Below are 18,375 nucleotides of genomic sequence, written 5' to 3'. Positions count from 1 at the left end.
ATGGAACTAACCGTCATTTGTGTTACATGAAGAGGAAAACATCGAAAATCTCCCTCGGTTAGCCTAACGTCAAGGGGACTCCAACCCATGATCCGTCTACCCCTGACGATATTTTACGTCAGCACCGTATGCGGAATTCGTATCTACCAGCCATCACCGGGATTCGAACCCGGTTCACCTCATTGGATGGTGGGCGCGATCCCCTGAGCCAACATGGCTCACCCCCAGAGGTATTGATTTGTTGTGGGAACTTGGAGGACTTTATAACCCCGACAGATTTAACACGCACCAGTTACCATTAAATATACGGGATTTCTTCGGCAGACGGGATTCGAACTCCCGTGCTCACGAACATCCTTCCAACCAGGTTATCCCGACCCTGGTTCAGAAAGTACAAGTAGGTTTAGAGGCACCTTTTTGTCAAAGTATCCTGTATGAATAGTGCGAAAAATCTCAAAGCACTTGTGATAGTACTATTTCTTAATCATTTTTGGCCATAAAAGCAATATGTTTTAGAAAATTCCACTTTTTTAGCAATGCTATACATTTTTCAGTTTATTTAGCACTTAGTACATTACTTTAATTTTAATTGCTTTCGTAATACTGATTTGTGAGATATCATAATTGTAATTCTGGAAAATAATTGCTAATGGTGGAAACTTTAGAAACGTTATTCTAATTATTTATGACAAACTAATATTACGGTACAAAGTTTTTTTTCTTACAAGCTTTTTTCTTGAATTGTGATCTTTTATATTTCAATATTCGACGCCTTTTCTGATGGCTTTACATTATTAGATTTATCAGAAAATGTTTTAGAAGTTCAAAGGTAAGTTTATTTTTCTAGTTTTATTTAACCTAGGGATGTTGAAATATCCTATCTTTCAGTGCATAGCTTCCCTTTTCCAATTTTGATTTTAAAATTAAATTATAAAAGTTCTCTTAAATTTTAAAATTTTTCGGTTCATTAATATTTAAAATTATTTGATCAAGCCATTGTCTTCTCAAAGCTAATTGAAAACATTAAAAAATAAATTTGTATAAAAAATGTAAGGATTTTGTTCAAAAGTTATTCAAGTAATTATAATTCTATTTTTTTTCCTTTTGAAATAAGAATGTCATATCAGATTTATGCACTTTATGATTTTCAGTCAGTGAACTCTTCACAGTAGCAGACTGATCAATTTGTTTCGAAAACATAACAACATGTACAAAACAGCAGAATTTTTAGCATAGAATTGAACATTGAATGATTATTTCTGGATCAATAAAGTGTTCACTGGAATCATTAAAGGTCTCCGAGGCAACAAAACTAGTAATCGTTGTTTATCGTGCAGCCTTTGGTGGTTTCAAATTGATTGCTGGATGAATGTAAAAAATGATAGCGTGCAAACAAACTTAATGACGTAATATTATAGATAACGTATCTCGTTTCTATGATAAACATTAAATGCAATACCAATATGACATATTTCAATTAATTGATTTTGTTTTCGATTTAAATTGCATGCAATTCGAGATGATAATTTAGATAGCATAAGTTTTTAAAATTTAAAATAATTGATAATGTTTTTAATGTTTGATGGATTATTGAACACCGTGGAGTTCACAGTAATGAAACAGTTGATTTCTTGGGTATATATGAACGGGGCTTCTGTCGTTTAAACATCACAACCTGGAACTCATTAGAATCTAAAATTCTATTAATTGAATTGTTAGGAAAGCCTCTTAGGCGGTGGTGTAATCAGGGCCCCCACTTAGCCTAATTGGGGTCCAGGGCGAAAGCTTCTTTGGGGGTCCCCCTCTGCTTTACTACTTCAGTAATGAAGATTTGACCTTCATGGAGGTATTTAAATTTTTTACCTCATTATACACAGATAACAAAAAAAAAATGACTAGAATCAGAATCTAAATTAGCTATTAAGCCCCCCCCCCTGCAATGGTCAGACGAAATATCGTTCTGTCCATTTTATTCATTTTCTGACAATTCTATGTCCATCATGCCGAATGCCGCTTTCTAATTGTTAAGTTTGTCATCCAGCAGTGAAAAATTACACTACAGGGAGGTGCACTACTGGGAGGCTATGAACTCTCTTAATTAAGTAGACAAACTATCAACTCGTTTTTGTTCTGTAGTTTATTTGATGTTTTAAAGTCTTATACCGAACCCGTAAAAAATGTTAAATATTCTCAAAATAGGGAATAATTTATAACTGATTTTATTGAATTCGTACTTGGAGAAAAAAATTCTTATAAAATTACTATACACTGAGAAAAAAGCATGGTCAAAACTACCAAAATACAGTAAAATTTACCGTATTTCAGACTCTGTGGGAACACCAAAATCTCGGTAATATTTACAGAAGCACTTTGGAACTAATTTTGGTAAAATTAGCAATAAAATATTTTTTTTTACCATATAAATGGTTTTTTACAGTATGTTTGATATTAAGTGAAGTAAAGCCTGGTGATATTCGGTAATTTTATCATGCTTAGAGAATAGCATAAAACATAATTATTCGGTTAAATTTACCATTCAGTTTTGTAATTACTACTAAATGGGTGGTAATGTAACTTGGGGTGTCACCTGTTGGAAGAGTAACGAAAGTCCCTGAATTTGAATTACATTGAATTGTATTGATTCCTTTTATTTTCGTGCAAGAAATTAAACAAAAACAAAGGGTTAAAAATAGTAGTATGCTAGTTATTATTTTCCCATTGGAAAGTAATTTTATGGAGGTAAATTATTGGCGAGGACTATAATTTTTTTTGAGAAATCCCAGGAGTAACCCATAGAATTTACGGTAAACTGTTGCCAAAAAATTACAAAATGAATGGTTTAAATAACGTACATTTTGGTTTCATCAACCAGAATTATTATTATTTTTTTTACCAGAAATGTTATTACCAAACAGTATGGTATTTTTACAATTTTTTTTTCTCCGTGTATGGTAACGACATTTCTGGTAAAAGAACCTTAATTCAGGTCAATAAAATCAAACTATCAATCAAAGCATTTAAACTATTTATTTGGTAAATTTTTCGTTCACATGGTAATGGTTTACCAAAAATTCTGATTTTCAAAACTATAAATCTTATTACCTCACTTTTAGTAAAACATGCAAAACTTAAGAGAAAATTTAACCAAATAAATAATTTTTACGCCATGAGCTCTAAGGAACGTACCATGTTAAAGTTACTAAATTTTACCACATTTTAAATTTTATCACTTATCATAAAGCCATATTTTATTAATAACCAAATAATTACAATATAATCATATAAATAATAATAATATAACTAACCAAAATAACTACCAAAACGCTTCGGTAAAAATTACCGAGCTTTTTGGTGTTCCCATAGAACTAGAAACTCGATAAATTTTACCGTATTCTGGTAGTGTTGACCGTACCTTTTTTTTCTCAGTATTATTATTAAATGGATTACATATTGTTTATTTGCTATATTACTTTCATTTAATTAAAATTTCCCAATTTTCAAAATCCATTTATTTACTTGAACATGATTTTTCTGAAAAATTTATCACAAATTCTTTAGGAAATCATTAAATCAGAAAATGCAAAAGTAATTTTTTATTTATTTTTCGTTTTAAAAAATTTGTAGCCTTTTAAATTTTTTTGAATAGCCACTTTATTAATTTTTAGAAGAAAGGAAATTTTTTTTGCAGCAATAACAAATGATGTTTTTTTTATAGGTTGGTTAAAGATATTCTCTATTGTCTTTTTTCTTGCAGTTACTAAGAATATAAAACTGCTATAAAAAAGCACTTACCCCATTCAGTCAATTTTACAGCAATATATTCGTAAATCTAAAGAAAAAAGAAAACTTTTTAGTTATACATTGTGATAAGGATAATAATAAATGTATAAAACAATACAAATATAACTAAAACTTATTAGCATCTTAGATATAAACACCGATGTTTTTAGCATAAAATAATTCGATTTTTTATGTAAAATAATTGTGTCAATTAATGAAATTTGAACTCGATTGTTGAACTGATAAGGAATCATTGGAGCAAAATATGTTTGAATTATGGTTGCTGAAAATGGAATAAATTGAAAAATTGTATTTAATTATGTGTTTCATTTTCATTATGACTTAAATACATTTTATAGAAAAAAATTATCGAATTTAAAGAATAAAATTTCATCTTAAACCTTTGGCGCAGAATTTTCATTAAGCATATTTTTCATACTTTTTTTCATAATTTTGTAATAATTCAGGTGAAAATTAGTAGAAAATATTATAATGAGTATTTTAATAAATTATGATTATGAAATACAGAATAAAACACCGATGTCTTTTTTCTGTGTTAAAGGTAAAATCTACCAAACACGGCTCACTTCCAAACAATAACTTTTCAAAATCACATTTATTTTCAGTTTTTTAGATCTAAAAGAAACAGTTATTCATCATTGAAATTTCTTTAATTAACAAAATCAATTATTGATAAATTTTTGAATAAGAATAAACTTTTTTAAAACGATTTTTTTTGGTAATTTTAGTATAAATATAATTTTCTATAATCTAATTAATTTTTTTAGTAACTATTAGACTGTTTTTCATAATTTAAAAATTAAAAAAAATATTTTTACTTGTAATTAGAGTGTCAGAATTTTTTTTTATAAAGAACACCGCTATCCTATCTGCGTCGACAGGTTAATCAGATACAACTTTTTATTATTCAATAGTTACTAATAAGAGTTTTATTAATCGATTCTCTATCCCTATGTAGCAAAGTTATATTGATAAAATCTTTCTACATTTTTTTTAAAGCTGGGTGAAAAAAATTCTTATAAGAAGCTTGCGAAGTTTGATTATTCAATATTAAGAATAGTTTTTCCTAGATTCGCTATTGTGATAAATATTTTTTAGTTCTCGAGTTTTGGTATCTTTTATAATAGTATTAACGGAGCCATTTTAAAATTTGCCAATAAGTTTATACTGTACATTTTTTTTTCATCTTTGATATACTTCTGATATTACAAAAGAGTTTTTCTTTCCTGTATGCCTTGTTTCAATTCAGTTTAAATTCGAATGCTGTTTTAAACATGACCCAATTATAATACCAAGTTTGCAGGAATACACTTTAAAAATTGTTTATTACTACATATTTTTTCATTTTTTACTCAGTAGAAATCGCAAAGAGACATTTTGTTTTAGATTAGATGAAAACATTTTTATATAATGTTAAAATTTGTAATTCCATTAAAAAACCGAGATAGGATACATAGACGTTTTAAAATTTACGTAAAGAAATAGTAATATGAAAAAAAAAGAACTATAATTTAGGCATATTATTTGAATATTATTTCCTCAAAACTACTATAGCTCTCATAAAATACTTTTGTGTAAATGAATGAAGATCTTTTAGTAGAATAAGTGTTCATAATTTTTTCCATTAAATAGCTTTTGTTAGTTCGAAGATATAAAGAAATCCATGTGTTATTTTATTTCGAGTATCTGTTTGTTTAATATTTTTTTTTAGGAAGTAGCAGCAGCTTATCTGTAGAATAGATAATTTCTCCTTGTTTCATTGTTGAATCGCTCATCAACGGTCCCTTTTTACATTTATTGAAAATTAATGAACAAAGAATAATAGTAATGAACTTTCGATCTAAATTAATGCTTTAAAATAAATTCTAGGCAAGTTCATTAACCTTTTTAAACTCTCACGTAGTTTTACGTTTTCAACGGGAATAGAATAACAATGACTAGTTTAAGAATAAAAACTCATATAACCTAGTTTTATTTGTTGTAAACGTGACTCTTATGTCATTGTCTATTGGGGAGAATTCATGTGCTTGCTATGAGAATTTATTAATGGTCTTGGTATTGTTTGAATCGTATGTGGTTCATGTAACTCCACGTGATTACAGATAGTGTGTTAAAACCATTTGTTTGAAAGAAGAATTAGATTATGAAGAATTTTTAAGCTTACTTACTAGGAGCTTGAACTTTATAAAGTTAATAGATAATTTATAATAAGAAATGAATATAAATCATTGCAATGGTTTAAAGTGAAAATTTTTTCTGAATTTTTGAAAAAAAATTCTTGTGCTTGCTATGAGAATTTATTAATGGTCTTGGTTTTGTTTGAATCGTACTTAAAACAAGTCTATGTGATTACAGATAGTGTGTTAAAACCATTTGTTCCTTTTTGAAAGAAGAATTAGATTATGAAGAATTTTTAAGCTTACTTATTAGGAGCTTGCACTTCATAAAGTTAATAGATAATTTATAGTAAGAAATGAATATAAATCATTGTAATGGTTTAAACTAAAAAGTTTCTTTTGAATTTTTGAAAAAATATCAATCGTTTTCGTAGTTTTTATTTAATAAATTAATACTCACGGGCATTGTACAAAAAATTCCTTTCAGTTTTTTAATAGAATGTTACTAAAAGAAAAAATTATTTTTGTGAAGTTAAATGATGATTTATGCTGAAAATTTGATTTCAAATTAAAGAAAAAGAAAATTTGAAATTCTAGAAAAAGAGCAATAAAAATTTTCATTATCAGTTTCTAGCATATGTTATCCTTTTGTACTCATAAGCACACTGAAAAACTTTCGTTAATTTTTTGTAAGTAACAAATTAACTTTCAGCTCTATCATTTTAAATTATCTTTATCTTCAATAACTTAGATAAGAGGAAAAGTGATTGTACTATTTTTAATTCAGATAAAAAATTATTATCTTTATTACATGAAATTAAACATGATAGACATAGCAAAACATTGATTTGGGAATATATCTAAAAGGAAATGATTTTTCTACAGAATTTTAAGATTCATTAACTAAATATTATTTAAGTAATTAAAATAAAATATACAAATATTATTTTTTCCAATGCAAAAGTTTCTATATATTAGAAAAGATCAAAGGTAATGGATATACAACTTAGTTTTTTTGTATTTTGATTAAAGCTTTTAATTTAATAGTAATCGAGTTAGACTGATGTGGATATCAATACTGTTTAACTGTTAATTATTAATAAAATTATATAAGTTCAGTTCATAGAAAATGCTTAGAAATTATTCCAATCATACCAATTTATCACAATATACTGAGTAAAGTAGTATACCTCCTAAGATACATTGGTATAATATAATGTTTCACTGAATTAGGTTTGGCTGCAAAAATTTATTTTTTGTTGACGACTAGATTTTATATAATAATAGACTGAAAGCACTATGTTGAAAAATATAGCGTGAATGATGAATAATTAATTTATATCAAATTATTAATAAAAAAATTTCTAATAAAGAAATTATGGTGCTTACCCATTTCAGCGCGCGGATGATAAAGTTACTAATGAGGAAACAGAAAATTTAAATTATTTTTAAATTTATTTATTTGAATAAATGAAAACTACAAAAAATACATAAGGAACCATGTCTGCTCAGGGGATAGAACGTTCGCCTTCCAATGAGATGAACCGGGTTCAAATCCCAGCAATAGCTGGTCGATACGACTTGCACTGACCACAGTGTTGGCGTAAAACATCCTCAGTGGTAGATGGATCATGGATTAGAGTCCTCTTACTGGCAGAATAGTCGTGGGAGGTTTTCGTACTTTTCCTCACCATGTAACGAAAATGCGGGTTAGTTCTATCAAGAAGTCCTCCACGAAGGCACATATCTCCCAATCCTTGATCCAGCAGTTACCCTGTCTTCTGGAATAGGTTCAAAATTGCAAGGCTACGAAGTAGAGCATTAGCAGTCGAAAACCCAATGAATTGCTTCAGCTGTTCAAAGACAATTGCAAAATAAAAATGCATAAGAGCCGTAGTGGTTCAGGGGATAGAGCGTTCGCATTCCAATGAGGTGAACCCGATTCGAATCCCATTGATGGCTTGTCGATACGGTTTCCACAATACGGATTCCGGAATGGTTGATACGGCTGAGTGGTTGATCTGGCCAGAGTGCTGCCGCAAAATGTTCTCAGTGGTAGACGGATCATGGGTTAGAGTCCCGTTGCAGTCAGGCTAACCAATGGAGGTTTTCCTCTCCATGTCACGCAATAGCGTGATAGTTCCATCAAAAAGTCATCCACGGAGGCAAATTTCTCTCAATACTTAATCCAGCAGCTCTTCAAGATTGGCAGTAAGTCTTCTGGATCGGGTTCAAAATTACAAGGCTACGGAGTTGAACTTTAGTAGTCGTAAACCAAAAAATTGGGTCGGCTGTTCAACGATGGTTATAAAATAAAATAAATACATAAGTAAATAAAACTAAGCGCTGGTGAAATGGGTAAGAACCAAAATTATTACAACATAAATTAATATTAAAGAAATTGTAAATAAAGAAATTATTAGTAGCGAAATTATCAATAAGGAAATTATTACTAAATTAAAAACTTAATGTACCTTTCCTAAAATCATAATAGAAATGGTGTTAAGTAGTGTAGCTATGATGGTTCCATGTAAGAGATCACAGGCTGCATTATCTTCGCAAATGGTGATCGTCATGTAAACGCGATAGAGAATCACAGATGTCACGCTAATAAAAACTAATACTACCTGTTAAAAATGAAAAAAAAAATGGCTTAAGCAACTCAGTATGATACAGCAGCTGAACTTACATTATTTCTGTTAAGTAAATATGAAAAATAATGAATACTGATTTTTGCTCAATGTTCAATACTCACATGGGCCGCTACCGCTATCTTGGGAGTTCAACTTAATAGTTACATTTTGTTATGCAACGTAGAAACTGTTAGACTTAAAAATTTGAGATTATAAAGGTGTGTAGAAAAAAAAATAAAATAGAATAAGAGGACCAACAAAATTAACTTTTGATCGAATGATCGGATCTTCACGTTCTAGGACAATCTAAATAGTTCGAGGCGATGATCTCAAATATGCTAATTAATTAGCGCAGATGATATTTTAAGTTACTAAATCAGACACAAAAACGTACTTTCTTTGGGAAAAAAAACACACCGTTTTTAGAAAAAATATCATACGAGCAGCTCTGAAGGGAGTAAGAATACAAAAAGAGAGTTGAAACACGGCATGCTGAAAGAACTACATTTGTTTATAAACTTAACACAGAGTTTTTTTTCTTTTTCGCAGCTGCAATTTGTTCGAAAGTTAAGAAAGTTCGTTACTAGAAAGACTGTTTGCAATTTTAAGTGTCTTTTTTTCTTCCTTTTTTGGGAATTTTTTTCTTTCTTTTATTGTTTTATTTGACATTTTGCTTTGATGCTCAAAATCTCTAAGACTTAGAAACTTGAAATTACGTATGTTTATAGAAAAAAGTACGTATACTTTAATGGAATAAAGTAATTTCAGACTTGGCAATTAGTTCAAGAATTACTAATTGTTAAACTTGTAGTAAAAGAAAACCATGTTGGTCGACCTACTGTAAGCTGAAATGCAACTACTGAGTTGAAATTTGATGTGCTGAGAAGATCATTTTGTATCATAATTTTAACAAGAATTTTTATTTACAAGAATTAACAAGAATTTTTTTTTAAACATTTAGCAGTAAATAATTCATGAACGAATTATTTGACAGCAATTTTTTTAAAATTCCATCAAACTCCTTGTAAATTTCTCTATAAACCTTCGTAACTTTAAGTTTCTTACTATTATAACTTTTGCACAGCAAGTTAAACACCCAAAACAGGGTCCACGACGGCCTTTACGATTTTTTAATATACAGAGATAATAAATTTTTTATCGATTGTTGTCGAAAAATTTAACTCTCTTGCAATTTTCATTTTATAATCTCGCGATTGAATTGATAGAAATAAATAGAAAGAATAAATAGAAAGTAAGAGAGAGATTAAATGTTGTCAGATATAAATCTTAACATTTATATCGACATTTTTAAAAATATATACATAATCCGAAGACAAGTAAAAACTGTTTCATATGCAAACAGTTATTATGATATAATATTATCGTTATTAAGATTAACAAGTGAAATGAATTCTAATTTATTTCTGCATTCTTAAGTTTGTTGCTGCTTATCCTCTTAATCTGGCATATGTCAGATAAGCTCCAGAAAATCCTCAACCAAAAAGGGATCTGAGGTAAGATCAAAGCAAACCAGAATATGTTCCGACAAAGCTGGCTAAACGTAGAATTTTTTGAAAGTAGGAAAGATCTTTCTGTCTCTCTCAAAAGTAAGACACTTAAGATGGCCACATGGATCCAGCAGAGGGCCGTAGTGGCTCAGGAGATAGAGCATTCGTCTTCCAATGAGGTAAATCGGGTTCGAACCCCAGCGATGATTGGTCAATTCGAATTGCGCACCGGCTTGCATGAACCACAGTGCTGACATAAAATAACCTCAGTGGTAGACGAATCATGGGTTAGAGTCCCCTTACCGTCAGGCTAACGGTAAGTGAGGAGCCAGTCAGTGGCTGATTCAAAAATCGATCCGCTACCTCATTGCTGCGAATATCGACGTGTGACGTAATCCAGCGGTGGTTGACATCGCGATTCTTAGAGATTGTTCTTTGTTTGTGTAGAATAGAAACGCTGGTTTCAGTGCTTGCAGAGGACCAGCCACTTAGATGTTGTAGTGAGCTGCGGCTGTCCGATAAAATCCATGAATCACTAAAATCACTTTCGTAGGACAAAATAGCTTTTTAGCAAAAGTGGTCTTTTCTATCGACTTTTAAAAAATCTTTTAAGCAAATCAAGGGGGAAGAAATATTCANCAGCAATTTTTTTAAAATTCCATCAAACTCCTTATAAATTTCTCTATAAACCTTCGTAACTTTAAGTTTCTTACTTTTATAACTTTTGCACAGCAAAACAAAATTAAGTTAAACACCCAAAACAGGGTCGACGACGGCCTTTACGATTTTTTAATATACAGAGATAATAAATTTTTTATCGATTGTTGTCGAAAAATTTAACTCTCTTGCAATTTTTATTTTATAATCTCGTGATTGAACTGATAGAAATAAATAAAAAGAATAAATAGTGATTGTTGTTGTAGTTCATTTAAGTTGCACTAGAGCTGCACAATGTGCTATTAGCGACAGTCTGGGAAACATCCATGAGGATGATCCGAGGACATGCCATCACAATTTTGATCCTCTGCAGAGAGGATGGCACACCCGCTTCGGTAGCCCGACGACCTGCAAGCGAAGTTGGTAGAACAGTTCACCGTAGAACAGTTTAACGAGAACCAATACCGCACACACTCGGTCCCTACGCAGACTGATCCCAGTGGTCAACCACCCGCACACTGACCGCAGCCAGTGATGCTTGACTTCGGTGATCTGCTGAGAACTGTGACTTAACGATCAGTCCACTGCGGGACAAGAAAAAATTAAAGTAAGACAGAGAGATTAAATGTCGTCAGATATAAATCATAACATTTATATAAACATTTTTAAAAATATATAGTCCGAAGAGAAGTAAAAACTGTTTCATATGCGAACAGTTATTATGATATAATATTATCGTTATTAAGATTAACAAGTGAAATGAATTCTCATTTATTTCTGCATTCTTAAGTTTGTTGTTGCTTATCCTCTTAATCTGACACATGTCAGATTAAGAGGATATGCAACAGTTCAGATAAGCTCCATAAGCTCCAGAAAATCCTGAGCAAGAAGGGAATCTGAGGTAGGATCAAGGCAAACTAGAATATGTTCCGACAAAGCTGGCTAAACGCAACATTTTTTGCAAGTAGGAAAGATCTTTCTGTCTCCCTCAAAAGTAAGGCACTTAAGATGGCCACATGATCCAGCAGATGGCTGTGGTGGCTCAGGGGATAAAGCATTCGCCTTCCAATCAGGTGAATCGGGTTCGAATCTCAGCGATGGATGGTCAATTCGAATTGCGCACCGGCTTGCATCAACCGCAGTGCTGCCACAAAATATCCCCAGTGGTAGACGGTTCATGGGTTAGAGCCCCCTTGCCATCAGGCTAACCGTAAGTGAGGAGCCAGTGACTGATTCACCAATCGATCCGCTACCTCATTGCTGCGAATATCGACATGTGATGTAATCCAGTGGAGGTGGATATCGTGATTCTTAGAGATTGTCCTTAGTTTGTGTAGAATAAAAACGCTGGTTTCAGTGCTTGCAGAGGACCAGTCACTTAGATGTTGTAGTGAGCTGGGGCTGTCCGATAAAATCCATGAATCACTAAAATCACTTTCGTAGGACAAAATAGCTTTTTAGCAAAAGTGGTCTTTTCTATCGACTTTTAAAAAATCTTTTAAGCAAATCAAGGGGGAAGAATGATTAATGTTTCTGAAGGCTGATTCTGAACAATTAATTTGAGTATGGAGATTAATAGTTTCTCTTCAGCGAGACCCATCTGTGTGCAATAACTCGCACGGGAACTGATTTTTTATGTTGATAATTTACCAAAACTTAGTAATCCTCAAAATGCAACAATTGATGGCAATCCAAATATAATTTTTGCAAGAAATGGACATTAGCCATTCTTTCCCCCTGATCTTCAATTATGAATGAGAATCAACCATGGAAGTCAGTGGGGAAGCGAACAGGTGGCGGAGCCTTCCAGTTAAAATAAAAGTTTTAATAGCAAATATTTATTTTTAATGCTGCATATTAATAAATAAATATTGGGATGTGGTTGGGATATTGCAGATAAAATAATAGTTTTGTCTGTAAAACACTGATTTTTATGCATAATTTATAATTAGTTTTATTAAATGGGTTTCATATGTAGTTAAATTTGACATTATAGGCTCGTTTTTGTTTGCACATTAAAAATTATCATGTTATCAGTTTCATGTGAACTGTAAAAAAAATTCTGTTAAAAAAGATAATTCTGTAACTTTCAGGCGAAAAATTTCAGTTCCCTAAAATTACAGACATTTACCGTTAAACTACATCGAAATTTGTCAAAAAGACATTTTTTCAGTTAAGAAATAAAATCTGCAATCATTGATACAGATTATGTCCGTAGGGGAGAGATTTTTTCAGTTCCGAATATGCAAAACTTTGGTATCAAAGTGGCTATAAATAATTTGATATTTTGAAAAGATGACTACTAAATGTATGATGGTTAAGGTTTCATCCGATCTATTTCCAATGGTCAGGTCCCGGGTTCCAATCCCGCTCCAGGATGTCCCGCAGTGGACTGATCGTTTAGACACGGTTCCCAGCAGATCACCGAAGTCAAGCATCACTGGATACGGTCAGTGTGCTGGTGGGTGACCACTTGGATCAGTCTGCTTAGGGACCGAGGGTGTGCGGTATTGGTTCTCGTTAAACTGCATTACCGTAAAGTGCTCGCCTTCGCGTGTATGTCGTCGGGCTACCGAAGCGGGAGTGTCATCCCCTCTGCAGAGGATCAAAATTGTGATGGCATGTCTTCGGATCATCCTCAGGGGTGTTTCCCAGACCGTCGCCGCCAATAGCCCATCGTGCAGCTCTAGTGCGACGTAAGTTAACTACAACTACAACAACGCTCCAGGATCGACGAAAAAAAAAACTCTACGACGATTCTTTCAAATGTGATGATTTTCGATATCTCAAAAACCGCGAAAAGTCACGCAAAAATTAGAATAATTAAAAAACTAATCAAAATTTTAGAACTATCACTAGATAAATCAAAGGGTCATGCCAAATTTCTCCGCTAATTACATACGGAAAACATTTGGTGCGGTGAGATATTTTCTATAGTGTTTCGTTTCAGGAAATTTTTGTCAACGTGTTTTTCCGTAGCATACGCTGGCAACTTTGCTGCCAGAAATTTTCCGTAATATAACAGAATTTTTTTTAAGCAGTGTGCTGTTAAGACGGCAATTTTACAGTTATGATTTTTTTTCTGTTTCCATTAAAATAGAAAGCACAATTGTAGTCATACCATAACTAAAAGTATGGATATCGAAAACAGGTACTTAAATAATCTTCTGTAGAAAGGATATATCTGTAATAACTGCATCGTAAATGGATTCACTTGTGTTGTTGTGCCATAAAATTGTGGTCTGTCGGGTTCAACATGATCAAAGTTATCGACAAACCACTGTCTGGCAAGAGATATCTGCTTGCGCTTCCATACTTCAGTGAAAATTGTTCCTACAAGTAAGAAAATCTTTGAATCATAATATTTTATTAGTTCTGTAACATCTTAAATTTATGAAGTAAATTCTAAGTAAATTTATGAAGTTTTGAAAAAAAAAACTTAACAAATGATTAATTTTCAATGGATTTCAAATTTTATAATGGGTTGTTTGAAAAGTAACCTCATTTTTTTAAACTTTTTACTTGACATGTTATGACATAGTCCCGCGATGTTATATATTTTCACAGCTGATTTAGCAAAACTTGTTTGTAAAAATGTTTGTTTTGATACTGCGTAATAATTCTTGTTTAATGCCCTATTAAAAGTGAGATATGAAAATATGATTTCAAAGAAGTCGCTTTTTTTACTGGCTATATCATGATCAATTTTGAAAGGTCGTGTAATTAGATAGAAGAATTGAAACATATACTCAAACAGAAAATGCCATCAATGGGAAACGTAATAAAAATAGATAAATAGAAAACGTTTAATATTCCACCAAGATAGCGTAGGACCTCTTACATATTTGGTAGACAACAAAATACCAGATAGGTAACCAGATAGGAGGTGAAAGGTACTGAATGAGTATGGAGAATTTACGGGTGGTCAAAATTAAAGTGTTTCCTAAAACATTTATAACATCGATCATGACTTATATTTTACTTATAGATTTCAGTGATAACTCTTATATTTTCGAACTGCTTTTATTTTGGACACCTCATTTATTTATTTGCAATATATGAAAATCCCTTTTCATTTTCACTTGGAAGAAAATGCTTTCCGAACAACCCAATATGATTCTTAAAGATAAAATATTTATTGGTGTAAGTGAGTGTCAGCAAATGAGCAGCCAATTCGGACGTAATCTTTTCTATGGAAAAAAGTTGAGAGTTTTTTCAAAACTTGACCTTTGCAAATGCTCAAGCTTAAAGAAAGATAACTTAATAAAGACCCTCAAATTAAATTAATAAGAAGGACAATACAGATTTGGTAATAAGAATTTCAATTTTAATTCTCTGTTAGAATTTTTTTAAAAAAAATATTAAATAATTCCAGCGCATGCATTGCATAGGGATGTTTATTATACATTGTTATCGTTCTAGAGGAGGGGAAAGTTACCATTTAAATTCGAAACAGTTCTTTCGACTATGTTATTTTACAATTTTTAAATCCCACCATCTTTGAGGATATAATTTTGCCACTTTTAAATAACCTCTAAAAATGTAAATGGTATTTGTTTCGGGAAGAAAAAGACTAAAAAAAAAAACCTAATTTATACACTATTGGCTGTAAGCGACATGCAATAAAATTTAAAATAATTCATGCTGGAATGATCAAGTTAAACATTTTGCCTACCCCAAAGGCAAATGACGGCAGCAAAGTATGGCGTGAGATCGTTATCACTGGAAGATTTGATTATGTCTATAATGTGCGAAACTTTTAATTTTTCGGTACTGGCTATTCTGCAAAGAAAACAATGACAGAAAAATAAGCAATCAAAGTAATAAAACTTAATAACTCCAGTAAATATGGTTAATGAAGAAGTTTTCTTTTTTTTTTAAATCTAAATAATGCTAAACAAATATCATACGTTATACAAATGCCATACGTTATACAAATGTCATACGTTATACATTATACAAATTACAGTGAGTTAAACATATCATGCATAACACCCGGAGAAATATGCCGTAGACTGTTATGCGGTAAGTACATATTTCGATAATTTTGTTGCAAATGCTACGTAGTTTTTTTGGGGGACAAATTTTGTTTTGATTTTTTAAATTTATTTTTTGACGAACTCAGAAGGGAGGTCAGAGAATGGAGAAGTAGTAGTTTATTTCAGATTTAATGGAACATTTTCTTTAAGAAATTATTAGAAAATTCGTACAAGTTAAAATATAAACTTCTTAATTGCGTTTTCATGACTTTTGTAGCATGTAAAAGTATAAGCAATGCTATGCATGTTGTCGACATAATGAACATATTTCTTCGAAATGGTGTTTCATTATATGAATATAAGATGAAATATGAACTTCCCGATCCAAAGTTTTGCATTACTTTTATCTAACATACAAGAACAGTTTTACCTAATTCTCTTTTTTCTTTATGAGCTACTAGTCCACTTTTTTAATGAAACTTTTATTGAATGGTATTTTTAAATGAAACTTATATCAGTGTAAAACGAGATCGGCTAGATGGGAAGTAACGTAAATTATTTGCTTCCAGAGGTTTATGAAAACTATTCCATTAGATTCCAGTTGTAATGTTTTTAGCAACAATTTGTGCAATATTGCAACTCCTACATGCAACATAACTATTTCTCACGCATAACTATAGCGTGTGTTTCTTTTTCAGAATACTCTTGCTTACAAGGATACTTATACAAAGAAAATAAGTATGGTCAAAACTACTATGAACGTGTTTCTGGTTCTAAGGGAACACCAAAAATCTTGGAAATTTTTACCGAAGTGCTTTGGTAAAATTAGCAATGAAATATGGTTTTATACTATGTGATAAAATTTGGAAATTTTATCACACTTTAGAGCATGGCATAAAAGCCTTTCATTCGGTTAAATTTACTATTCTCTTTTGTATTTTTTACTAAATGTGACGTAAATATGAACTATAATTTTAAAAACCAGAATATCCATTAAACCGTTACCATTTATCCATTTATATGAAGGGAAAAATTACTAAATAAACGATTTAAATACCATATATTTTAGTTTTGTCAACCCGAATTATGTTTTTTTTTCCTACCAAAACTGTCATTACCATACAGTAAGGTAATTTCTCTAGAATTTTTTTCTCCGTGTAAGATAAACTATTTACTGAATGTTTTTGAACAAAAAAATGCAAAATATTTAAAAATTTTTTTTAATGTGGTGACGTTGAAAATCGTTGATAGCGGCTTTTTTTGGAATACAATAATTTTTTAAATATGTTTCTTAGTTGCAAATTCTGTCTCCCTTAATTAAACTTTCCTCTTGCAGAAAATTGAAGAATATAGAAAAAACTTTTTGTTAAAAAGGTTCCACCATTCAATTCTGTTGAAAGATTTATTTTTAATTTCCAAAATGCTTGTTTATCAGAGAAAGCCAACAGCCTATAACTAATTTCTTTGTCAAAACATTCTTCGTCAATTGTGTTAATTTAGCCGTTCAAATTCATGCCACTCTCAGTATTTGTAAAAATACGGTTTACCAAGTTCCATTAACTCATGAACATTTGATCTAAGTAAACAAAAAAAAAATTATATATAAATCACTTCTATTTTCATATACTGATACTTTGTTATTTTTGATGCAAAATTCAGCTGAACAGGAAAATTTAGGAAATTATTTAACATTGAAAAATATGCTATTGGCATTAATAATTAAAATAAAGATAATTTTTTTTCTCAGAAAAGCATGTTATAGAGCAAATGTGTTTAAACCTGTTTTAAAGATTTTTGGACCATCTTTAAAATAATATGTTTAAAGGTGGCCCATTAAATCATTTTTAAATAATTAACAAGGACCACCTCCAAAATAAAAATAAAAAATCATTGCCTATTTTATGGATAATTATTCTTATAAGCTCTACTTCAGATTTAATTTCATTATTTTTAAATTTTCATGTGATACTTTTAAAAATGCTTATTTACCGTAACGTTAGAATATTTAAATTAATGTTTAGATAATGAATGAAAAATAATCATATTACATCGGTATATTAAAATAGGAATAGAAATGTTTTGTTAATTTTCCATAATAACTTATTATAGTGCATATACACTCTGTAACAAAAAAAATCGACACACCAAGAAGCAATCATCTGATTGCTTTGAAATTTCGTATGCATGAATGATGCCGACTGGGGACGTATAGTCTTTAGCGACGAATCCCGCTTCCAACTGTGTCCTGACGATCATCGAAGACGTGTTTGGAGACGCACAGGGCAGAGGGGGATCCTGCCTTCACTATTGCACGCCACACCGGTCCTCAACAAGGCATTATGGTCTGGGGTGCCATTTCCTTTGACAGCCGGACCCCCTTTGGTCGTCGTTAGAGGTACACTTACTGTACAGAGGCAGTACGTCGACGACATCCTGAGACCTGTTTTGCTACCGTTCCTTTTGCAGCTCCCTGGGCTGGTTCAGCAGAACAATGCCAGACAACATACGGCACGTGTTGCTATGAACTGTCTGCAAGCTTGTCGAACTCTTCCTTGGCCTTCCAGATCTCTCCAGATCTCTCTCCCATCGAGCATGTCTGGGATATGATGGGAAGGCGATAGCATCTGGCACGGAATGTTGATGACCTCGTTCGACAATTGGATCGAATTTGGCAGGAAAT

At 31.4% G+C, this 18,375-nt stretch overlaps 1 protein-coding gene across 1 annotated transcript in view; it reads right to left on the bottom strand.

Annotated features, from left to right (window-relative positions):
• Nucleotides 1-18,375, bottom strand: part of LOC107445504 (anoctamin-7) — a 54,573-nt gene that overhangs the window by 13,849 nt on the left and 22,349 nt on the right. Inside the window, exons 7-10 of the mRNA XM_043045771.2 lie at nucleotides 15,392-15,498; nucleotides 13,838-14,049; nucleotides 8,393-8,545; nucleotides 3,793-3,829 (exon numbers count right to left, since the gene is read on the bottom strand). Coding sequence (XP_042901705.1) covers nucleotides 3,793-3,829; nucleotides 8,393-8,545; nucleotides 13,838-14,049; nucleotides 15,392-15,498 — 509 coding nt within the window. The remainder of the gene's footprint in view (nucleotides 1-3,792; nucleotides 3,830-8,392; nucleotides 8,546-13,837; nucleotides 14,050-15,391; nucleotides 15,499-18,375) is intronic.

Source organism: Parasteatoda tepidariorum, chromosome 7, assembly GCF_043381705.1.
Source record: "Parasteatoda tepidariorum isolate YZ-2023 chromosome 7, CAS_Ptep_4.0, whole genome shotgun sequence".
In the NCBI taxonomy this organism is placed as follows: Eukaryota; Metazoa; Arthropoda; class Arachnida; order Araneae; family Theridiidae; genus Parasteatoda; species Parasteatoda tepidariorum.
The sequence above is the reverse complement of the archived record's forward strand: the minus strand, read 5'-3'. Positions and strand labels throughout refer to the sequence as shown.